We start from the raw sequence: 24547 nt of genomic DNA, 5'->3' as shown, positions 1-24547 counted from the left end.
GCAAAACTGTTGCACTATTATAGTGAAGGCAAATGAATCTCTTTCCGGCCTCTTTCTGGGTAGCTCTAATGTCTTGACGCAGCTTGGTTATCTTCTGAAATCTGCGTCCTCCCATTGGCTACGACATAGATACAGTTCGTCGTTTTGGGAGAAAAAAGTTTTGCTGGAAAAAGTTCGTAGATTGCTAATGTTTCAAATGTAAAATCTTTTTAGGCAAAAACATCACATGCTTGCAAGAAACCTCAACGAGAACAACATGGAGCTACTTTCCACGAGAAGATGAGTTTTGTTAACGTTAGCTAACTTAGCTGGATGTTGGCGACAAAAATGCTAACGTTCGTAACGTTATTCTTCCAACGCTTTGATAAGAAATGACAGAGCTGGAACTGATATCGGGATGCGGCACTGATGTGTCGGTCAGTTTCGCTGAGTCGCTGCACATATACACAGGACTGCTGACGGTGGCTACAGTATGTGGAGGACTTTCGGGGATATTAGCTGCTGCTCTCCTATATGTCTTCTGCCTGAAACCTTTGCTGTTGACGAGACAAGTAAGCACATATCACACAATCTGTTAGTCTTCATCGCGGCGTTATGTTCCATCCTTGAATGTATCTTCTCGGTTATCATCCTGACAGGGTTACAACGCAAGGCGACTGCTTGAACCTGATGATGGGGAATTGGACAACAACCAGAGTGACTGTGTCAGCAACAGCAGAAAGGAGGCTCCAAGTGGCACCACCAATGATAAAGTATTATTCTCTTTAAAATCAAACACAAGGTGCACACTGTCTGACACTTATTGTAGCTTTGCATTAATGGATGTCACATACATGAAATATATACCATTGTATTAATGTCAAATACCTGGGAAAAAACATATTCTGCATTCATGGTTGCCCATTTTTGGTGTTTACTAATTAACTTCCCAATAACGTATTAAGTCTGCTTGCTCACTGCTCAGGAGAAGAAGCAGCCACCCATGAACAGCGATGTGGCTGCATTTGCATCTAGAGCAAAGGTGGTTTATCCCATCAACCAAAAATACAGAGTAAGTATGTCATAAATATACAGCATATCACCATAATAACCACACAGCTTCTGCCAGACTCTTTACAAAACTGCTGAAATAAAGGCTTATCTGTTTTGAGCAGGGGCACATTTTATCAGGCCTTTTTATGTTTTTGTTAAGCATAAATACTGGTATACAGTCATTTGTAGTGTGACTGTAGTAAACAAATGAGTACTGAAGCCTTGACCCAAAGCACTTTTAATAGAAGTGCTAGCATGATGAAAGCAAGCCAAGTCATGGACAACTGAGTATCATTAAGGTATAATATTTTTTGCGCAATGAGTTGGCTAATGATTATACTTGTTTTACTTTGCCTGAATACCACCAAGTTAGCCACTGACATCCTGCCTGCAAACCTTTGCTCTATCTGTCAGCCCTTAGCAGATGGAGCATCAAATCCATCACTGCACGAGCACTCCAAGTTGCCAGCTGGGCCCAATGAGGAGTCATCCTCCCCCACGGACGGAGAGTCTCTGAGCCAAGATCAGGACAACGATGACAGCAGTCAGTTTATCTCCTCCTCGCTGGTCCCCAAGAGCCTGCAGAACCAGAGCTTCACCAGGGTCTCTCGCTACCCTCACACGCTGACACAACCAGGGTAAAAACCCATAGTTTCTGAAAGTGAAAGCATAACGATACACTTTAACCTTACAGCAAGTACACACGAATCCGAGTTTGCTGGAAGTGATAAGACTCTCTTTATCGCTGCAGTTTTGAAAGTAGGATCAGCCTTTACTGTTTGGCGCTGCAGGATATACAACAGCATTGTTCCCAGCTTCAGGAAGAAAAATGTCTGGTTAGTTTTTGTTTTTCTTTCTTAAACACATTAATATCGTAGTTATCAAGTACATTCCTCAAACTCTGTCAAAGCTCAAATGGTCGTTTTAACCTCACCTATTGCTTTTTTTCCTGCTGTAGATTTTTCTTCACTTGGTGAAAATAATATTCAGTTGTCGTTTTCCAAAGGATAAAAATGATGCTGACTTCTCCAAGAATATTCTTCAAATGCAAGAAAAGGTAGAGCCAGATGTGTTTTTTTTTTGCCAACAAATATCTTTACTTATTCATCACATAGAAACACTGGAATTACATATTGTCATTTCAGGAATTGAATGAGCTGAAGAAATTGCTGCCAACAGACCACACTGCCAATGAGAAAAATGATGATGCTCCCTGTACTTTGGAGGAAATAGAGAGAGCTCAGAAAGATTTCCTTGAACATGGCCTTCAAGTGGTAAAAGTGGAGAGGAAAAGCCAGAAAAGAAAATGATTTAATAATTATATAATACTAATAAGGCTATTACAGCACCTTTATTTACACAGACGGCTCTGAACAGAAAACTGATGTCCTTGTCTCTTCACAGTCCAGACGTTTCAGCAAACAGGTGGAGGACTTGTGTCAGCATCTGCTGAAGAAGACCAGTGTTTTTTCTCCAGATGAAGCCCAAAATGTGATTCTCTCTCTCATCCAGACTCTTCTGCTGGTAGAGAACCACCTGAAGAACACACAAGAAGCTGAACTTAAGGTAAAGCAGTAGTCATTATTGGACGGTGATCAATCATTCATCGTCATTTTGCTGCCCTTGTGTCTTTATGGGAGAGAACTTGCTACACTAAAGCCTTTCCTTTTCACTTCTCTTAGAGGATCCAACAGAAGTTGTTGTGGTGGGAGGAGCTGACGGGGCTTCTTCAGTCTCAGCCTGCCTTGCTAAAGTGGGAAGTATCTCTGAGGCAGAGCTTAATTGCTACAACACTGGAGCAGCTGACGAGTGATGACGTCTTGACCTTTAGCCACATGGAAAAGATACTTTCAGAGGTTCAGGCAACTCTGACTGAAGGCCTTCAACAGTGCACTGAGGGTAAGACACTTAAAGTAAAAACAGCTTCAGTTTCATCGAAGCAAATTCACTGCAAGGCACCACAACAGACAAAAGATGCTTGGCATTTTATAGTAAACATTTTGTTGGTGAAATGAGGGGATTGCAGGCGATGTGAAAAATGAGCGTAGTAACACAGTTACCCGAATGTGTGTGTCATGTTCTGACATTATGCTCAACTAGTTTCCAGAGGCAGGTAGCAGTGGACGATGTTTAGCCTACTTTTGAGACTTACATGACGTACTTTCTCTAAATAGACCTTTTTCTGTGAGTCTTCCTCAGCTCCTTAAATAAGGTCAGGTTCTTTCAGGACAGCACAGAATGTCTTCCCATGCACAACCTCTCTGTACCTGACACAGATTGTTACAGCTGATCTACTATGTAATAAAAGGCGTGCTGTTGTCCAATTCAGCAGTGTCCCCCTGTATATCTGTGTATCTTTTGGCCTCTGTAAATATTTAAAACAATAATAAGGATAAGATTTAAATGTCTGTCCCTCAAAATCACAGACAAAGGTATTCTTTCTAGACATGAGCGCTTGTACTCACGTTCAGTAATCTCACAGAAAAAGCATCCGTCATACAAGAGTTTTTTCACTCTCTGTAGCCTCATTAGAGCATATAGCGATGCAGCAACAACGACTTAAAATACTGAGTAAAACAAATGCACTTTTTCTATATCACAACATACTGTATCACTATTGTTGTGTTAGCTTTTGCTGGCTCATCCAGAAGTGCACTGATAATGTTCCAGAGTGCACGAGGAAGACAAAAGAGCTGGTGAACGACAAGTGCAGCAGAATGGAGTCCAAGAGGAAGAAGCTTCTGAGGAGTCACACCAAGGAGAAGAGCCGTGCACTGGAGCTGAGACAAGCTCACAGTGATGTGCAGCAGCTCATCAAGGTCGGAACATTTTGTCTCCCCTGACATCAGTATGTAGCTCAGGGATTACTGATGATGACTTTGATGGTTCTTAAATCTCTTCTATATTCTTAGCTGTATCAATGATTACAAGGTAGAAAAAGGCACATGTAAATCCACTGGTATCTAACTCTGAGCTGACTCCTTTCCTCCAGGTGTACCAGGACCTGCTGATGAAACATAGGCAGCAGATCTCTGATTTGGAGCTGCAGCAGGACAACAGGGTGGCTGAAGTCCTCTGTGATCACTTGAAGGTAAAAGGTGGAATTCTTTTAGTTGGATTTATATGTGTACTTATGCAAATGTATTTCCGTTATCCTTATATATCTTTTATTTTTCATCCTCAGAAACTCCGTACCTCCTGGTCAAAGAGGCTTGGAGAGCTTGCCAAGGACGCGTTTCTCGCCTCCGTCCCATCCCAGTCAAAGGTCTCTGCTCAGCGCTGTGAGGAGCTGTGGTTGGATTTAGAGCAGGAGCTTTCCGCACAGCTGCAGCAAGCCGAGCACACAACCGAGCTGCAACTGGAGGACATAAGGGCTCAGCTTGATAAAGATATACAGGTTGAAACCATTTGGAGCATCATCAATAATTTTCAGATTCAGTTTTAAACGTTGTTTTATGTTATTCAAATCCAAGCTTTCGATTGCCTATTATATGTAGGTGTGGAGTGAGGAGATGGCTCTGGTTCAGGCCTGTCTCAAACATCTGAGTGAACAACAGATGAAGATTGTCCAAGCTATGGTGGCCAGACAGAGTTACACACTCGACAGGTGAGACTGCAAGACCTCTGTCAAAAAGTATTTATGGCATATTGAGGTGTGAACGAAAACAGAAATCTGCAGTAATGACAGACTTACAACACAGCTTTTTTCCCATGTGGCCTTATCCACTTATACAGTATCTAAATCAATTTTTATGAGTTACTTTGAAATAATGCAATACAATCTTCATTTCAGCCAAGTGGGGAGGTTGATAGAGAAGAAACATGAGCACCTGTTGGCAGCGGTGCAGAGGTACTTTGTGGTCAGACACTTCTGCCTGCACATGCTGAAGGAGATGAGGCTTTCCAAGCTGAAGGTACTCACTCAGACTGACTTTAGAGCAGTGCTAATGGAGGATCCCAGTAAAGGCCAGTCCTGCGTCAATTCAACTCTCAAGGTAGGAGAAAATGTGTTATTTTATTCTTATTCTTTATTCTTTTTATTATTATATTTTACATCCATTCTTTTAAGCACCACAAAACAGCTGTAAACCACTGCAAAGTACAGTCTGTCCCAGTAGGAGTAGATGACGCTCACAGCAGAATGAAGACAGTTGTTGTTCCTGCACCAATCACAGAATAGCAATGCCAGCCTAGCAGAGAGGCATCTTGGTCCAGAGAGTCAACTGGTGGGCCACAGCTTCCAGCAGGAGTTCCTGTCTGAGCTGGAAACTGGGACGGAGCTTCTTCAGAGCCATGCACAGCTGGTGCTCGGCAACGCCCTCAGCCACGCCATTCAACAGATGATGGAGCGCCCGCCCACTCACTCACAGACCTCTCCCAGACCGTGCGACGACTTGAAGGTAGCGTTTGGGTTATTTCTCTGAGAGGATTATTTTATTAATCTCTCATTAATTAGGATCAAATTTCTGTTGCTTTAGGTGTGTTTTCTTGGCACATTACCGTATTTTTTTTTTCCACTCATAAGCGCCACCTGATAGAGGCTGCCTCGGAGAGTGTGTACGTGACCAAAGATTCTCTCACATCACTGGTCCGAAGCTACAACTCCCACCTGCAGGACATCATGAAAAACTTCCAACTGGATGAGTCAAACATAAACCAGGGTGAGATGACAGTCACAGCACACATGCATGCATCCACATCTGTATGAACTCCAGTGTGGATGTAATATGTAGTGTTTGCTGTAAATACAGAGCATAAGGATGTGTGGATTGTTAATTTACCAAATCTTAAACCTTGCAACAGTGTGTTTCACCATGTGTGTTAATTTTTCTGTTGTTAACCTTTCCCTCAGAGGAGAATGAGGAACGAGAGAGTCAGCTGAACAGATCCTTACTGAGGGAGCTGATGAACTGGGGCAAGAAACCCACATCTGCTGAGTTTCAACAGAGGTACAGCAGCCAAAACCTTCCTGCACCACACAGTTTTGTCAGTCTTTAAATATGTTTATTAAGACTAACTGGGATTGTTTGTGTGTCTTCTCGTGTGTCAGGGTTGAGCTCCACAAAAGGAAGGTGTTGGAGCAGTGTGATCAGGAACAGGAAACGATTTACGAGGAACTGAGGCGAAAAAAAGTAGCCCAGGATCAGACAGTGGAAAGGATCAAAGCACAGCTGCTGGTTAGTATGTTTACTGTCCACTGTGTTTTTCTACATGATAATAGGTATGTGTTGTGATTTACGAGCTTGCGTAGCTATTTTCTGTAAGCACTGTGTATCTGTGTCCATTAGGAGGCAGAAGAAAGCTTTATAACTGAACTGGCAGCCTTGGCCCGTGTTTCTCTCCAGAATCCAGATCCAGAAACCAGCTGTGAGGACAACACAGGTAAGGACGTCGGACAGTAAAAATATCTATACACCGCTCCTCTGTCCTTCATGATCATATCTTTTCTACAGGTAATGAGAACCCTACTATACTGGACCTGCTTTCCCTGAACCCAGCATTAGATCCGGCTTTGAATCCTTCACTGACTCCAACGATTGTAACTCCAGCAGTGAAATCAAAACCAAAGAAGAAAAGAGAAGGAGAATCTCATCTTCTCTGAAGTCTTAGCACAGTGATGTTTATGTATGTCATACAATACTGTCCTGTAGAAAAGTTTATCCTCAGTCTCGCTTACCTGTCAGCTGCCACCAGGTTTGTTTTGTATTAAACAAGAGGGCTTCGGTGGTTTAAGGGAATGTCACAATGATAACAATTAGTCTGTGTTTTTGTTAGCGTCATGTTTCATCAAATAATGCAATTCTTTAAAAAAAAAAATAAAGCAGATTATCTTTAAGAAAACAAAATTCATCTTATCTCCTTTTTTTCCCCTGGCATACAGAAGTAGCATGCTGCAGGCCTGACAGTTATACATTATTGCGCTGTACCTGCACCTACATTTGCTTTTCATACCACGGCTCATTCACCGCATTGATTCCCAGTGATTCCACTTGGGATGATGGATGTGCTGCTCTCTTAGTTGTTAGGTGAATTAGAGATGTCCGTTCTGATTGTAGCAGAGTGCTTACTACTCAGGGATGAAAGCCTTGCCCTTCTCTTGCTCTAATGGGGTTTTAAGTACAGCCTTTTATGGATGATAATGCAGAGTAATGGTGAAAAGTCTGGGAGGGCTGAAGACATGCAGACAGTTCTGTGTGTGGGCAGTAATCTAGCCTTCAATTTACCCTCTTCTACCTCATGCTTTACTGTCAGTTTGGAGCTTTCGGAGTGTCAATTAGCAACCATCAATTTTTAATCGGTCCTTTATAAGCATGCTCAACTTGCACACATAACAAATTATTATTACAGCACCCTAAGAAAATATGCTCCTGACCCACTCAAACCCTCTGGAGTGTCCGGACAGGACAGGAAATGGCTCTCCTCCAGTGTGTCAATTAGAAATCCACTGTTGACTTTGCGTGTCGCTGATCTGTGGAGAGGGGAAACCGTTTGGATGTATTTTAAGGTCCCTTAGGGGACTGCAGGGACTTGTGGGAAGATGACCTGATTTCTAATTTTCTCCTCTCCTGCCTGGGCTGTCGGCTATTCGCTGCTACAAACAGAGAAGCCCATGAAAAGAGGGTGACAATATGAGCTGCCCCGGATCAGTTTGGAATATGGCCACGCTGCTGGCGTAAAACTGGATTTTTATTTGACGTTTTTCATGGACGCAGACGTGACTGTAATTCTCGTTCAGTAGATTCGGGTAAGTGGAAATACTCCCAGGCTCACCTCGGCAAGCTACACCTCGAGTAAGTTTACAACCCGAATTGCATTTGCAACACTGAGCTGTTGTCCCAGCTGGCACGCAAACGCAATAAGAGGACTCGCTTGGCAGATTGTAGCGTCCTTTCTCTGTCCTACATCTTCAGACAGGTTTTCAAAGGTGCCTGGATTAAAGTTACCGAAAGCATTTAAATGTATTCATCGATACATCCCGCATTTGTTCATTCATGTGGTGACTATGGCCCGGAGCTGTTCGTAGAAATGAGAGGATTAAAAGTGTGCAGCAGTGAGGTAAAGATGTGCCAAGTGTGCCAGCGTCATCACATCAGATGATCGGTTATTTTAGGGCCTAAAAATAAGGTCGTTTTTCCCAGTTTCCCGCTAACAGGGCTTTTACCGTCCGAGCTGAAAAAGTCCTCTTTAATTGTCGTACTTAAAAAGAGTAAATCTGCAGCACTTTTGCTTTTGTATAGACGTAGAACTTAAAGTCCAAAAAATATTAGTGGAGAGCTGCGACCCATTTTATTTTAATACCAAACGTTCGATGTATCGTCATCGTTCTTTGACTTTAATTAACATGTAGCATACTATTGCTTTATTATTCATATCAACCCCATGTCATAGCTAATATAGATTTTACTGTACTTTCATCAAAGGTTGGAAAAAAAGTCTGCCGTTTTGGATTTGCATTCACCTGTCAGATTGGATATGGGACTTAAATTCCCCCTTTAATTATGTTTGCGTCACATCTTGTCTTATTGGCTTTTTACATCTTTTATAAAGTACTTTGAATTGCCTTGTTTTTGAAAGGTGCTTTGCTTTGCTAACAGCCTTGTTTTCCCTCTCAGGTGAGCAGCCATGGCTAACCTGCAACAGGAATACCCTGGGGTCCTTCTTGGAATCCTGGAGGAACTGGCCAATATGCGTCACTTGCTGTCCTTCCAGGACCTCTGTCGCATGGTCAGCACCCGCTTTGACCTGGAGCACCTCATCGAGCTCAGGAGTTTACTGTTTGCTGCTGCCAGTCGGGACCCCTGTTTCCCAGCTACTCTCTTCAGGGACAGGGTTAATACCAGAGGCCAGGGGCTATCACCCATAGGTGTCGCTGCTGACATTGTAACTATATTCAATCTCATTCAGATGACGGGTGGGGCCACTGATGATAGCCAACCAATGAGAGGCCAGACGGTCCTCCCCGTCGACCAGTCCCCAGGTCCCAGCCTGCCTGGAATCCACCAGCTGAACGTATATGGTCGAGAAAGAGCACGTGCCCATTCTGACTCCAGTGGCAGGCCTATCGACCAGCACATGCTGTTTCCGAGATCTAATTACTCAGCCCGAAAGCGAGCAAGTCTTCCCCCGGATCCTATCTCGCTTGTGTCTTCCCCTCCAATCAGGGCGAGGGCTGTGTCTTTCGACTTGCCTCACACAACACTTTTGTACCCTAGTAGTCAAATCCCTAATGAAGTCATGAAGAATATCTACCTGCCACTGGATACGGATAGTGAGTCCAGCGGAGATTCTGCGCCTATGGAGGTGTTTGAACCTGAACAGGGATCATCTGTCGACCAGAAAAGAAACATCTTTAGGAAGGATTTCCATAACCAGCCGCCTCTGATACCCCAGGTGACCGTTAGCAGTGAGTCTCCCAGCCCCAGCAAGGGGCAGAAAGGTTTTGACAATCACAGCTTTGAAATGATCCCAAACCCTTACCCGTCACCAACAACAGTCCACCAGTCTCCAGAGCAGCGGGCTAAACATGAGAGTCTTGATGACCTACAGGACTCAACTTACTTTGGACCAGGATCAATCGCAGAGTGGTCCCCCCAGCACCTTCAACCTCCGAAGAGCCAGAGGCCCATTTGGAATAACAAGAGTCACAGTCTAGAAGACCGGATAGGCCGGGGAAGCATTGGACTGGGTATGGAGTCACAAGCGGGGAAACTTCCAAGACGATCAACCCCTGCTATCAGCAGTTTGGGGGAGTCCTCGGGAGGTGAGAGCGGGGATAGTGGATTGCCAAGCGGAGGCGATGTATTCAAGGCCCAGGGCACCCAGACTGATCCACCGGATCCCCGGCGGCTTCGTAGCCTGGTCCACGCTGATCGGCTCTCCTTCATGACCTCATTAGATGACCCTGAATTTGGTGAGGATGACATCAGTGCCATCTTTCGTTTCTTAGATGACATAAGCATGTGCGGCTCCACGGGAGTCCTGCACCCCAATGATGGATCGGGAGGCATTAACCAGGACACCACTGAGACAAGACGTGGCCGCCTAGGCCAACTCCAAAGGCTTTTCCACTCTCTGGAAAGTAGTGATGATGGGCTCAAGGCGAGTGTCTGTAAGCTGCTGCTCCGTATGAGCCAGATAGAAAGACAACTAGAGTCACTGAATGATGTAAAAGCTGAGATTTCCCAGGTATTGTCTGCTCTGCAGCGACTGGATGAAAAGATCCAGCAGCCTCTCAGTGGTGGTGGAGGACAAGGCACCGGTGGGCGATGGCTGGAGCCTCTCAGCGGTGTCTCCTCCTTTATGAGCCACCCTCTAACCCCTTCTGAGTCATCGGATCCTCAGCCTCTGTCTGCATCTGGACATCTGTACCCAGGGACTAGCACAAGTAGCCTGGACTGGAGTCGATGGAACACTCCTGGGGAGAAAACAGAGAGCAGCAAAACGCAGGCTGATTCAAAGGGAAAGAAAGAGGGGAAGAAGGATGCGTCGTCTCGTCGTGCCTCCAAAACCCAGCTGGAAGAGAAAAATGTCTCTGATGCCAAACAGCCAAATGTCTCTACCTCTGCAAGAGACTGGACAGTGTCTTTCTCGAAAAGTAAAGATGGCAAAGCCTCACACGGACAGGTAGAGTGACCCCACTCAGTACATTTTATACTGTATTTTCCATGCACGTGAAAAAATGACAGCAGTTAGATGAGAGATGGTTTTCTTGGCATATGAAAGTATCCATGCTGTGCAATTACACAATGTGTTAGGCCTATAGTTGACGCTATGGCTGATGTATGACATTATGTGGTCAGTTGACAAGCTAATCAGGCCAGTTTGTGAGATATTAATTTGAACCTTTACTCTGTTTTAGTCAGGCTTGTAAACAAACATGGCACATCAATTCAAAATCATGTGGTATTGATTTAAACTAACATTGTCAACTTTGCCTGAATTGCATGGGGGGGTTTAGGTTAAAGTATGTATTGTTGCCTATGTAGTATATATAAAATCTGTGTTTGGACTGTTTTCTTTCTAGGGAGATCAGTCAAGCAGCACAACTAATCTAATCTCCCAGAAGTCCTCCAACCTGGTGGAACAAGTATTTAACTCGTCCCTGTTTCGTCAGAAAGACAGCAGTCTGACAGGTGGGCTGACCTCTGGGAAGATCGTGGAGCCCAAATCAGCTGAGGGGAGGGGAAGGCCTATATGGACTGTAGATGACAGAGCGGCACGAGTCACCACCTTGGATTTACAAGTAAGATTTTGACCTGGTTGAACCTTTTTATTACTTTCTGTTTTCTGCCATGTCTCTAACATGAAGTCAGTGGTTGTAGCCTATGCATGAATAAAGATGGTTTCTGGATTGTTTCAGTAAAATTTATACATTCTAGCTCATCATGCAGGCTTGAGGAAAATTGAGCAATGTGAAATTCTGTGTCATAAAATAACCTCAACACAGATCAATGATACAATACATATAAATACAAATATATGATACAATATTGAAAATTTCCTTTAACATCTTAGATTAGATTAGTATTTGTAGATAATCAGTCTGTAAATTGATGTCTGCTCTAAAAATCTTTAAATGGCATCATGTTCCTCAGGCCCAGGAGTCTCTGAACCCCAACAACATGGAGTTCTGGATGGATGACATCTACACTCCGGGCTACGATGCTCTTCTCAGGCGTAAAGAGGCTGGCCTCCGTAGGGCCAAGATCTGCAAACTGGCTGCACTCATTGGCATTGCACTGACTATCATTCTCATCGTCGTCATTGTCATTTGCACCATGGGGTCGTGAAGACCCTTAGAGAAAGCTCACACTGTTGCCTGTTTTTACTTTCTTTATTTTCAGCAGCTATGTGCTGTGCCCAGGAAGTTGCACTCCTTTCTCATGGGGATTAGTAGATGAGAAACTGTGACAGCTGGATCAGTGATCATTTAACATGCAGTACACATCTCTGCACACAGGACCATTATTTATGACATTATTTAAAACATTAGTATTCGAACTGTAGCTAACTTTGAAAGCTCTTTGACATGCAGTTACAACAATTTGTAAGTAATCTCGAATGCCAAGTTATGCTGAGCCATTGTGAAGGTGTCAATTTCCTTTCATTTTCTCATTTTATCTGCTCTCTCCTGAGAAACACCGAGTGTTGCAAATGCGTTGTGAATTAGCTTCAGCCTTAAGCACTGCCTGACTCTTTCTTGCTGTTCCCCTGAGAACACTACAGGACTTATTTCACTTCAGTGTAAGATACTAGTTTTATCACTGCATAAGAGTTTTACATCTACAATTTATAAATGGTAATGGATTCTGTGGACAGGAGCAGCATTTTTATTTTCTTTTAGTTTGATGTTCATATCTTTCCTTTAAGCAACAAGATTTGCTGCTCAAAAAGGCTTAAATCAATAAAAATAATATTTTTATAGTGTTCCCTACCATTTTTAAAGCTGGAAAATATAAGCTGTTTAATCCACTCTTAAATGTGTTTGGGTTTTGGGTGTTTACCAAGTGTTGGGTTTCAAAAAATGGAAGATAAATATCTTGTTGTTGTTGTTGAAGCAGTGAAGGAAAGAGGGCAGCCTTTTCCAGTAAACACTCTCTGAGAGGGATATTCCACTTGTAATTCAATTGATGGGATGTTTGGAGTGCACCTAGGCACATTATCTTTTCCCTGTAGTCACTTTGCCAGAGCTTTTCCACATACCTGCAGACTCACTTAGCACCAACAGATTCATCTGGCGTCCTTACGCAGATGATGAAAGTGGTTTTGCCAGTAGTGTGACATTCCATTTTGTTAAAACATCCTGTTAACTCAGGAGACGTTATATTTAAATTGACTTTCGGTGCCACACTGTAAAATATGGGTGGAGAGGTTGACATGAAAACATGTACACTTTTAAAATAGAATGACAGTCAATATAATAATTCTGCAATAAAAAGGAAACTCTTTGTGAAGCTTGTAATGTTCATTTTTTTGTTGAGACTCTATCAAAGAGATGTGAAGCAATGTAGAATATGTACAACACTTTGGTAAGAGGCACTCTTTACAATACATTGTAAACTATGTAATCAGCAACTACGGCCTCAAACTAAATAAATAGAGAAATTTAATACCTGACCATCTCAATACTTTAATTGATTGCAGGGATAGTGTATTGGATTGCATAAAATTTTCTAGGCATTTGTTTTTTGTCCGCTCCCTTTATTGATATGGATAATTTTGTTTATGTTCACTAAAAGATAGGCACCTTTCTTCATTTATGATTTATATGTCAAAGTGGACAGAAATTATATACACATCGTGGGGAGAAAAAAAAATGTATCATGATCTTCTTTATCTGATCCTGACCCTTAAACTTTGCTTTGCTTTTTGAGCACAAAAAATGCACAGGATGTAAAGAGGGCGTGGTCTGCCTCAGTGCATCCTCTTAAGTAGAGGTATATCTGCCAAGTGTTCCCCATGAGGCCGTTTGTGGATCCATTACCTTTCCAGTGGTGCCACTGAGGCCTAATCCTGTAGTCAGCACAATCCTCAGGTGCTTCCTCGGAAACTTAGGTGCATTAGAGCCTCCTTTTGTTCACTCCTGAGATGCACTTTGAGGTGAAATCTGGACCTTGCTGTTGTCATATCATGCACCTTTTTGACAGACAGCTACACATATGTGAAGTTGTTATTCAGGTAAACACTTGGTCTTAAACACTGCTTGTAAATGTAAGAAAATATGTGCGGGAATGACATTCAATTTACTGGTGTGCAAAGCTTAATGTGATTGTGGGGGTGTATCTTGACTTATGCTGCCTGTCTGAATAAAATCAGTGAAGTATTCACGTGCCTTTTACAATATGTTGTCTAATCTTGTAAACAATCAGTTAAGATCTAATTGCACTATACTGTAATCACATTAAAAAAACAAGCATTATTGTGAAAGGAAAAAAAATTCTCCTGAAAGCAACTGCTCAGTGATTTTCCATTTTTCACTCTTGATCACGCACTTGGTTGATGCCAGATTACACTTATCAGATAGCAATAATAGCCCACTTATTTTAAGAAAGGGCAGACAGAGAATGGTGTAAAGAGAGAACTCTGGCAGTCAAATGATCCATGACTGGGGGAAATATACATACAGAGATGAATAACTGATAAAGACAGAGTGCATATTGACTGACAGATCCTATTATCTCACATCAGCTGTAATGGACCTGCAAGGCACATGAAGTAAGAACACACAAAGTTCCGAGGACAAGTGTAATGCTAAATCATACTGCCAATGCATTATAAAAACACACGTGCACACATACATTAGAGTCTGCCGTTAAGTTGTTTAAAAATTCACATACATACAAATTGTTTGCAAGTGATTTAGTGTAAGAGCGTGTTAGCCTCATTAAATGTTGCACAGTAGAGCTGCTGCTGCACCTAGATATGCCATCCGTGACTGATTAATGATACATTCAGACACCAAGACACAGTTGCTGACTGTTCCAAAGGATTTTAGGATTTCACACATAATTATACTGTACTTCATACTTTGATGCACAGCAAGGAGCAAGGAGAACTTTTTATTCATTGTGGAATAAACGTCTCATATATCAAAACTACTGATATTACTAATGGAGTTTATTGGTACAATGAGTATATATGTGTGTGTGTGTGTGTATTCTGTGGGGAAACCTTAGGTTCTGGCAGACAGTCATGTTCAAATACCAATTTAATTTTCTTCTTGCTGTACGTTTCTTGAGATGGCTTAAATAGTAAAACTTTAACCCTGTGCAGTTGCGACTCTGAATGTGTGGGGGCGATAGAGTGCACGGGACATCCGCCACTGCAGCGGACGAGGAAGAAAACCGGCGCTGATTTTGAACTTTGAAGAAGAATGTGCAAACTTTATCAGGCAGGTGTGGCTTTGCTGCCGCTGGTGTTGGAATAAACATCTAACCTCTGCTTTTAGTATCGGACGTTGTCACGTTACATGTCAGCCGCACTACCACAGGAACAACTTTGCACAGGTAAGTGTTGTTTTTTTATTGTATTTTCGAACAACGTAACGATAGATAGCGAAGCCAGGTCAACACAAAGTTGCTAACGGTAATGTTAGCACGCTGATAGTTTCAACACGGGTGCAGCAGACCTGGCGTAACGTTGTTATGAAAACAATGGAGAAGTAACATATAAAATAAGGTGAGGTTTTTTTCGTACTGTGATGTAGTCATTTGTTTTGTTCCATGTCTGAAGGTTCTCCCGTCATGTTACTGCTCATTCAGTGCTAACGCTAGTCCTGAACGGTGCTAACACAATGCCAACAATGATGTAAAAAGTTAAAACAGATAAAGAAACATAGATTAGTATTATCATCTAACTCAGCCATTTCTCTCTACTAAATTAAGCTTATGTCAACTTTAGCTAACCCAGCTGCAGTAAGACACGATGGAGTCGTCTGTGGTGAACCTGTACAACCAGTTCCAGAGTCTGAGAGCCCAGATGGAAGGTCTGAATGAGGGCATTGAACCACGTAAGTTATTTCCACGCTGTGTTTTGGTATTTGCCACCTCTTTAGAAGCCTGTCAATGAAATACAATGGAGTTTAAGTCTTAGCTTTAGAGTAGTTGAAGACTTCTGCTGGGTACGTTTCCATCCCAAAATGTTTGTTGCTGCAACAAGCTATCAACCACAGATGATGAATGCTGAAGCACTACTGAGGCTGACAAGACCAGAGCGCCAGTCTGTGGAAACTGACGGTGCAGCCAATGGAACAAATTGAGGTTGAAATGGTTATTGGGTTGTAGTAAAATTTCCACTTCAGTTGTCTAGATAATGAACTTAATTTTCATTTAACTAACAGCAAAGCAGGGTTGCTCATTTGCTCACTTAACAGCATAGAACTCTTTTTGTTCTCCATCTATAAAAAATTTGCATCATGGCCACCTGCCCACCCAAGAGGAAAGTAGCACGTTGTGCACAGTGGCAATGCAACAATCTCCTCTTCCCTTTGTCTTATTCAGAATTCCTCCAGATGGCCGTGAACTTTGAGGAATGCCGTAAGAAGTGGCTGCTGGCCGATGAGGATCTGGTTTCCTGTAAAGAGATGCTGGCTAAAACAGAGACTGAGAGGGGAGCCCTGGAGGTCAAACTAAAGCACGCTCGCAACCAGGTGGATGTGGAGATTCGGCGGCGGCAGAAGGCTGAAGCAGTCTATGAGAAGCTGGTTGGTGCAACACGAATAATAAATCTTGGATAGCTGCACACTTGGATACAAGGAAATTTGAAAAAAGAAAAAACTAGAAGTTAATTTGCAGATAATGCCACTGATCAATGCACTTGGTAAAGCTCACCTTATTGGTCACTGTATGTGAATAATTGTGGTCTAACTGGTGATTGTTCGTTATCACAAAATAATGCATTTGTCTGTGTTTTAATTTACTGACCCTTCCCTGTCAACCTCCTGGTTTGTTGTTGTCATAGGAACGTCAGCTACAGCTAATTCGGGAGTTGCTGATATCTGAGAACAATGGCAGCAGTGTCCTCCTGAGTGAGGAGCAGCGCTCCGCCCTGGCCTTCCTCAGTGCCCATTCCCAGGCAGCACAGGCTGCTAAAAGTAACCTCAACTCCAGTCGAAGGTCACTTCCTTTTTTCTTGTTCTGAAATGACCATTATCTTTTTTTTCTCAATGTATTGATAAGATAGTAAATATGATTTTAGATATTGACCTTACGTTTGTGCTTCATCCTTTCTTAAGCTTTCAGTTTTATTTCAGGTACTTTGGCATTTTGTGTAGCTAGTGAATGCACTATCTGCCATTAATTGTATAAAGGTGCAGTATACATGCCGTGTAGAAGTATAAGTTCCTATATTAAAACTCGTATGATTCACCAGAATATTATGTCATTCTCTAACTACTCATAGACTTAGGAAGTACATCAGACAGGAGGATTAAATTCTGACTTGGATCTTATCTTACAGGTTAACTACCATCGATGAATCGGCTTCTTTGCTGTCAGACATCAGTTATGACCAAACAGATGAATCTCTGGTATGTGGACTCATTTTCTTAAAAGTATCACTGCACGGTTTAAGTGACGTGATGATTTGTGGATCAAATAGTTGCTTATTAGGGGCTCTTGTAGCGAATTGGTCTTTTGAGTCCTGTAGTTTACATCTCTACACTTTTTTTTGTAGGACTGGGACGCCTCTGCGATGAAGACTGTAAGACTGCGTAAACGGCAGAAACGAGTGAGTAATGGGACTCTTATATTTTGAATAGTTAAGTGCAGTTGTCATTCAAATTGTGCTTTTTTGGAATGACTCGATTGCTGGTTTCTCGAGAAGTATTCATTCAAACTACTTAACATTAGACACTGCACTTCCTTGCGTCTTTAGCAATACAACGACTAAGTGTGAAGTCAATTGGAAGAACAGTTGGTGAGATAATCTAAGGATATTCAGACAGATGGATAATTTCCATATTAGTTAGATGCCTTTGTGCATGCATTAATGAATGAGTAATTGTGGTAGTTGGATTCAGGTTAGGTGTAAAGACAGTTGTTAGCTTGATTCGTGTGTTTCTCCAACTTTGTCTTGCTTTTTGTTGTACTGTTTTCAGCAGCCAATGTTTTTGAAAGTTACTTGATATTTTAATATTTTAATTGATATTTGGGGGCAGCCGTGGCCTAGAGTTTGGAGAAGCGGCTTGTGATCGGAAGGTCGCTGGTTCAATTCCCCCACAGGACAGGCAGGAAAAATTTGAGTGTGGTGGAGTGATAATGCCCCCACCCACCATTAGCCGGCTGATGTGCCCTTGAGCAAGGTACTTAACCCCCAATATGCTCCTTGAGCGTTTGATGCAGCCCACTGCTCCTGTGTGTTTCACTGCATGTTGCATGTTGTATGTTGCGTGTGTGTGTTTCAATCAGTGATGGGTTAAATGCAGGGAAGTAATTTCCCAGCTTGGGATTAATAAAGTAACTTAAAAACTAAATTAAATTAAATTAAATCCACAGCGTTCCTCCAGGAAACTTTCTGAGCTTCCTCCACAGACAGTGAAGAAACCTCGCTCCACTGGACGCACATCAGATAGGGTAATGCTGACCTCTTCTGCTCAATGTACAATATAGCACAAAGATATAAAACAGTCTGCATCTGCTTTGGTTGATTGTGTCTCTTTATTAAAATAACATAGCCTAAAATGGCTAACAAGAGAAAGTAAAACTCAGTGATGTCCATCCTAAACCAAGAAAAATGCCCATTCGTTCAGTTTAAAAGATCTTTAAATGTCGTTTTGTTTTTTGGACTCAGATGAATGAGTCTATAGTGGCCAAAACGACCATCACTGTGCCTGTGAATGGTGGTGCTGTTGAGGCTGTGTCCACCATTGAAACTGTGCCTTACTGGACACGCAGCAGAAAGAGTGGTGAGAGTTTTGTAGATTCATTTTTATCCCCCTCATGAGACCTTACAACAAAGTTAAATGAACTGATTTTGGGATTTTACTGACACGTGATTATGTCCACAGCGGCTCAAACATGGGTCGATACAACCACCACTGACCAATCTGAGACTGCCAGTGAGGCTCCCAGCACCCCGGTCTCAGATTTCCCAGCCCAACTCCGAACCCTCCGAGGTAATGGAGCAGGAGGGAAGAAGCACCACTTCATTACCAAAACCGTAAGACCACATACTTACTGTTGTGAAATGAAGCATTTCAGATTGTATATCCACCTGCCTCGACATCACAAGCAGGTTCATCTTGTTGAGATACTGTTTCTTGAAGTATCCGCTCACCTTAGGCACTGTGTTCCTTCTATCACTAAGGTGATCAAGTCTGAGTTCTGTGCTCCATGTGGAAGAAGGACAAAGTTTGGCAAGATGTACCTTCGCTGCCAGGACTGTAGGGTGGTGACCCACCCTGAGTGTCGTGACCGCTGCTCCCTGCCTTGTAATCCCACAGCTGTTGGCACTCCCATGAAGGGAGGTACAGAGGTACATTTTTCTCATTGCTTTATGGCATGTTTTCACTATATAACCTTCCATTATTTTCTTTTACTTTCATGTTACTTACATAATTTCACTTACTTACATAAATTGATGGAATTTGTGTGCAGGCCACCCTGGCTGACTTTGCTCCAGTCACCTCACCTAAAATCCCAGCTTTGGTTATCTACTGCATTAAGGAGATTGAAAACAGAGGCCTACATGAGGTGAGAAAGACCTAATTAAAGTCTGTGTATACTTTTCACCTTCATGTCATGCTTTGATCCTTTCCTTTGACTGATTACAGGATATAATTTCACTCTAATTGGTCATCTCATTCAGTAGTGCTGTATCACAGACAGCCAGACGATGAGAGCTGGTTTCTTTAATCTTTTCCTTGCCTCAGGTCGGCCTGTACAGAATCTCTGGCCACGAGCGCTTGGTGAAAGAGCTAAAGGAGAAGCTGATCAGAGGAAAGACTCTGCCTCCGCTTAACAAAATAGAAGACATTAACGTCATTACAGGTGTCCTCAAAGACTTCCTCAGAAACCTTCCAGAGCCACTGCTCACCTTCCACCTCAACAAAGTCTTCATGGAAGCCGCTGGTGAGACTTTCTGAGAATCACTTAGAGAAGATTGCTGTGTCCACAGTGGTCTTAATCTGTCTGTAGCACAAACAGGCATGTACATGAATATGAAATAATTGGTGTTAATGATTTTGCAGAAATCCAAGATGATGGCAACAGTCTCGCCATGTTGTATCAGACCATCAGTGAACTGCCTCAACCCAATCGAGACACACTGGCCTGCCTGATGATCCATCTGCAGAAGTAATTTCCCTTTTCCACATTTCAGCACCGCTAACAAGCCCGTTGGTTTAACAAATTTCTCACTTCCATCTGCCCCCATTGCTTTCTACCCATTAGACAGCTTCACACATCTCTCCGTTACAGATCAACTTTCACTGTAGGAAAGAAATTTTGCACTCTGCTCTTTTCCCAGAGTCTCTCAGTGTGTTGACACCAAGATGGATGTGAACAACCTGGCCAGGGTGTTTGGCCCTACACTTGTGGGTCATGCTGTTCCCGACCCAGACCCTATGACCATCCTGCATGACACAAACAGACAGCCAAGGGTAAAGTGCATGAGGATAAAGAACAACTGCTCTGACTATGCATTATGTGCAGAGCACCTTTACTCAAGTAGAACATGCATTATATAGAAAAAAGTATTGGGACACCTCACCGTTACACCAACAGGGACTTCAATGATCTCACATTCTAAATACACAGACATTAATATGGAGTTGGTCCCTCCTTTGCATCTATAACAGCTTCCACTCCTCTGGGAAGGCTTTCCACAGGATTTTGGCATGTTTCTGTGGGAATTTTTGTCCATTCATCCAGTAGTGCATTTGTGAGGTCAGACACCTCACAATGTTGATGTTGGACCAAAAGACCTGGCTCACAATCTCTGTTCCAGTTCATCCCAAAGGTGTTTGATGGGGTTGAGGTCAGGACTCTGTGTGGGCCAGTCAAGTTCTTCCACACCAAACTCATACAACCATGTCTTTATGGACTTTGCTTTGTGCACTGGGACACAGTCATGCTGGAATAGAAAAGGGCCTTCAACAAAGTGTTGTTACAAAGTTGGAAGCATAGCATTGTCCAAAATGTCTTGGTGTGCTGAAGTATTAAGATTTCTCTTCACTGGAAGTAAGGGGCTGAGCCCAGCCCCTGAAAAACAGCCCTGTACCACACCTGAATTCAACAATTAAAGGGTGTGTCCCAATGCTTTTGTCCAAGTATATGCCTTATTGTGCTTTTCTTTACTTCAAGGCCACTGTTTCTGTTCTTCATTCTGGTTTTGATTACAAATAATGGACTTCTTTTGTGTCTCAGGTAATAGAGCGCTTGCTCAGTATTCCAGCAAAGTACTGGGGACAGTTTGCTTATCCAGATAATACAGGCATGGACAATGCTCACCACACTGACACTCCAGACCACAAAGGTAAATCACTGACAGGTGATGACAAAGAGTAAAAGTTCCTCCAAAATGAACAGCATGAGAATAATACAGCATGTTCTGTTTTGTCTGTCTATTGTCTTTGGTTGACAAAATGAGTCATGTTGAACTGAGGATGTTTTGATCTGCAGTGAGCATATTGGGACCAGTGACCACTCCGGAGCACCAGACGATGGTCAAAACACCCTCCTCCAGCTCCCTGTCCCAGCGCGTGATGCACACCCTCTCCAGCACCACCATGTAAGCTCACTTATACACTGACACACCCTCTCACAGTCTGTTCTTACAAAACAGAGAAAAAGCAGGACTGCATTCCTCAGATGTCACCTAGGTGTTGGTCATGGTGGCTCACTGTTGCGCTGTCATGAATGGGGCTGAAATGATTCCTTGAGTAACTCGATTGCTAGAAAGTGTTGAATTCAAATTCTTTCTTTCTTAGTTCAACATTGATCTTTCCCAGGATGACGAGTGTTGTGCTGGCCTGGGAATCTAATTTCTTTGTTTGACTAATTATGTTTGCAGAAGTTCATTTTATTAAGCTTTAAATTCTGTTGTCTGTCCCTCAAACCCAACCCTCCACACTTTAGATTTGGAAGCAAGAGCAAAGCATCTGCTGCCTCCAATCGCCAGGGCAACTTCTTCGCTTCACCACAGCTGAAGTAATGGCAAACAATGGAGGAAAAAAGGAAAAAAAAAAAAAAAAGAGTTCACCCATGTTGTATTTCTGAGTTACTTATTGCAATAACTGAGTGTATATTCACGCAATCATGTGGAAAAACTACTGTGCAATTTTATCATATAACAGTTTTATTATTTTTTTTTAATCGAGTATTTTATGCAAGTCTTTCTAACCAGATTCTTTATATATATATATATATATTCCTGCACGCAGTGTTTAAGTGAGTTGTTTTTTTTAAAAAAAACATCTTTGATTACTAATGATTTATTATTGACCAAAACTGTGGTGACTATGCGATTGTAAGAGGTTTGAGGGCTTTAATGAGCAAGCAACCATTCAAAACTTCTGCTTTGTGTTTAACACGTGGGACTGATGTTCAGAAGCTATGCATTCACTGGTGTTGGTCCATCTTTCAAGCTGTGGTTGTAACCACGGCAACAGGGATGTTCAAGCATATGTGAAACACACAGCCTGAACAAAGAGAAAAAAGTTAACGGCCAGAGTGTTTGTTTTTTTTTTTTTGGTTGTTTATTTTTTTGGGCTGTGTTTGCCTTGGCATTGTCCTGAAACTGATATCTTAATTGTTTTCTTGATTTGACATTTTTGTTTTATATTTATGTTGAATGTGTGTAACAATGTATACCAATCATAACATTTTATATGCTTTAACAATACTATACACTGATACTAACTGGGAAAAAATGTTGCATTTTGCACTGTATCTGCAACAATCTGAATGTGTTATCTACCAGGGAGAATGCACCACTAGAGGCTGCTGCTGCACCACTTTTCATGTGCAAGGCTTAACCAATATAAAAGGTCTACTGTATATTATGCACACAACCCATCAGCCTTACTGACTTATATTGACTTATCATCACATCACTGGAAATACTGTAAGTTTTTTCTTGTGATTTTTGAACAGTTGAGCCATTATTTTCACATTAAAATTCTTTAAGTTTTGAATGTGAAAACTGATTTTCATGCACACTTTGATTTTTTGTATCCACAGTACCTTTCTTGTACAGTTACATCACCAGTATCGCACATGAAGTGATATTTCCTCTGAGGAAACTTCTTTTGTCTGCTGCTCTCACTGTCACCTTCATGCTCCAGATTTTAGCACGATGGTGACTTTACTGGTTCAGCCTTTATTAGAGGAGAAATGTTGAAAAGCTGATTGACAGTGCTGAGACATTAAAACCAATGAAGAAAAATATTTCAGGTTTTAAGACTTCATTAATAACACATTATATTTTATATGCTCTTGTACATTTATTCCTTTATATGATTCTATTTCTCTATTGAAATCTTGTCCATCTGGCGAAGTTACTTTCACACAAGATTTTCTCTACTGAATGTTAGCGATCATTCCTTTGTATTAGCTCAAACAACATCACGGTTGAGCTGAAAATAAAACATCAAAAGACTGGTTCTTTTGTCTTGGTGGATGTGGTTTATGCATGAGAAGAGCATGTGGGGCAATGAACCCTGCTGAATTGAGGCCCTTGAGCATGTCACACATACATGCTGGATGTAGGATGTGTGGCTTTTGTTACCAGCAATTCAGCCTAATAATAATAAAAAAAAAATCTCCTTACACCTGGATATGGATTAGTGTTACCCGATTAACTGAGTATATTAAATAAAAATTATTGTATAATTCACTCAGCCTAAAGCCACACAGCCATTTGTGTTTAACACGCTTCATCTTCATTTTCACGGTGTAAATCGAATGTTTGCTATTGTTATTCAAGATCTTTAGTGAAAGAGCAAAAGCTCAATGGCAGTTATTCCAAAGCCGAGGTGGCACTGAATGATAATGCAATTTGGCTCATTGTTCCAAGAGTCATTACTGTTATTTCTATAATCTATTGGGCTGAGTGGGCAGGCGATGAGGTCTTAACATTATTATGAATTAAAGCAGGGATCATTTATACATCTTATAGTTATTCCATTAACATTTGAGCTGTGGAGAGTGCAAAGCCGGGTTCAATCCATTGACATACATTTTACATGGCTTCATTCAATACAGAGCTTCAACAACACACGAGGCCCTTGGAGATCTACACCCAGCAGTTTGGGGAAGAGAAATGAAAATATGGTGTGCAGAGTTCATCCAAATTAGTTTGTTCTCACTTCCTTTCTCTCTCTCTCTCTCTCTCTCTCTCTCTCTCTCTCACACACACACACACACACACTAAGAGCCATGAATGACTGCAGAGAAGACCCTCCAAAAATGTTTGAATTTCAAATCAGCATTAATAGTTCATTAGCCTGAAATAAGGTCTCCTGTGTGTCGATCTGTCCTCTCATCGGGGGATTGTGTGTTTATTTATGCTGTACGGTGCAGCATACGCTCAGCGGCTGCAGACATCAAACAGCTGGCTGTGTGCAGTGTGTCTCTGTAGCTCCATATTCCAGCATGCCCAGCGTGCTGTGATAGAGCTCCACTCTGCTGTGGGAAAAGTGAGGGCCAAATGAGTAACTAGTCCAATTAAGAGCTCTTAAATAAATTACAATGTAAGCTGGTAAACACACAGCAACAACAGCACTATTTAATTCCTTTATTTATACAGTGAACTGCAGACAGTGATCCCAGAAGAACCTAACTGAACTCTTACTATCGCTGGAAGCTGAATACAATCAATGCATTATTTAATTCAGTTATCGCTGTATTGACTGATTGAAAATACAGTCCATACGTGTCAAGCGCTGGCTGTGCAGTATGTAGTGGGTATCTGCAGTGTTGCCTGCTTGAGGTCAGGGCCAATAATGTCAGCACCTCAGAGATGTCAACTCAATAACCGCCAGTCAAATCCACCCATTTGATCACGTGAATAATCA

At 42.1% G+C, this 24547-nt stretch overlaps 3 protein-coding genes across 7 annotated transcripts; all 3 read left to right on the top strand.

The window, feature by feature from the left end:
* The first annotated feature begins 63 nt into the window (after nt 1–63).
* LOC124056672 (ellis-van Creveld syndrome protein) lies at nt 64–6878 on the top strand. Of its 2 annotated transcripts, none has more exons than XM_046384348.1 (20): nt 64–551; nt 639–752; nt 965–1051; nt 1447–1670; nt 1784–1868; nt 2039–2089; nt 2178–2306; nt 2437–2598; nt 2715–2931; nt 3703–3851; nt 4025–4123; nt 4217–4429; nt 4530–4639; nt 4826–5027; nt 5208–5432; nt 5558–5693; nt 5885–5981; nt 6083–6209; nt 6321–6414; nt 6486–6878. In XM_046384348.1, the coding sequence occupies exons 1-20, from the start codon at nt 372–374 to the stop codon at nt 6632–6634; spliced, it is 2850 nt and encodes a 949-aa protein (XP_046240304.1). In that variant the 5' UTR covers nt 64–371; the 3' UTR covers nt 6635–6878. The 2 variants fall into 2 exon arrangements, with proteins under 2 accessions (XP_046240304.1, XP_046240303.1); XM_046384347.1 differs by having other exon boundaries at nt 1991–2089.
* A 125-nt stretch (nt 6879–7003) lies between these two features.
* Nucleotides 7004–13802, top strand: LOC124056673 (major intrinsically disordered Notch2-binding receptor 1-like). 2 transcript variants are annotated; one of them, XM_046384349.1, is made up of 4 exons: nt 7004–7777; nt 8646–10656; nt 11057–11275; nt 11628–13802. In XM_046384349.1, the coding sequence occupies exons 2-4, from the start codon at nt 8656–8658 to the stop codon at nt 11820–11822; spliced, it is 2415 nt and encodes an 804-aa protein (XP_046240305.1). In that variant the 5' UTR covers nt 7004–7777; nt 8646–8655; the 3' UTR covers nt 11823–13802. The 2 variants fall into 2 exon arrangements, with proteins under 2 accessions (XP_046240305.1, XP_046240306.1); XM_046384350.1 differs by having other exon boundaries at nt 7004–8239.
* A 1067-nt stretch (nt 13803–14869) lies between these two features.
* On the top strand, nt 14870–23134 carry LOC124056670 (rac GTPase-activating protein 1-like). Of its 3 annotated transcripts, none has more exons than XM_046384341.1 (17): nt 14870–15038; nt 15442–15541; nt 16032–16234; nt 16492–16646; nt 16990–17059; nt 17206–17259; nt 18027–18104; nt 18322–18436; nt 18539–18690; nt 18838–19005; nt 19128–19223; nt 19403–19601; nt 19721–19826; nt 19999–20131; nt 20898–21006; nt 21153–21261; nt 21609–23134. In XM_046384341.1, the coding sequence occupies exons 2-17, from the start codon at nt 15457–15459 to the stop codon at nt 21682–21684; spliced, it is 1908 nt and encodes a 635-aa protein (XP_046240297.1). In that variant the 5' UTR covers nt 14870–15038; nt 15442–15456; the 3' UTR covers nt 21685–23134. The 3 variants fall into 3 exon arrangements, with proteins under 3 accessions (XP_046240297.1, XP_046240298.1, XP_046240296.1); XM_046384342.1 differs by having other exon boundaries at nt 15433–15541; XM_046384340.1 differs by having other exon boundaries at nt 15417–15541.
* Nucleotides 23135–24547: the final 1413 nt, after the last annotated feature.

The sequence above is a fragment of the Scatophagus argus genome, chromosome 3 (assembly GCF_020382885.2).
Source record: "Scatophagus argus isolate fScaArg1 chromosome 3, fScaArg1.pri, whole genome shotgun sequence".
NCBI lineage: Eukaryota > Metazoa > Chordata > Actinopteri > Scatophagidae > Scatophagus > Scatophagus argus.
Note: the sequence above shows the minus strand (reverse complement) of the source record. Positions and strands in the feature narration are given on the sequence as shown.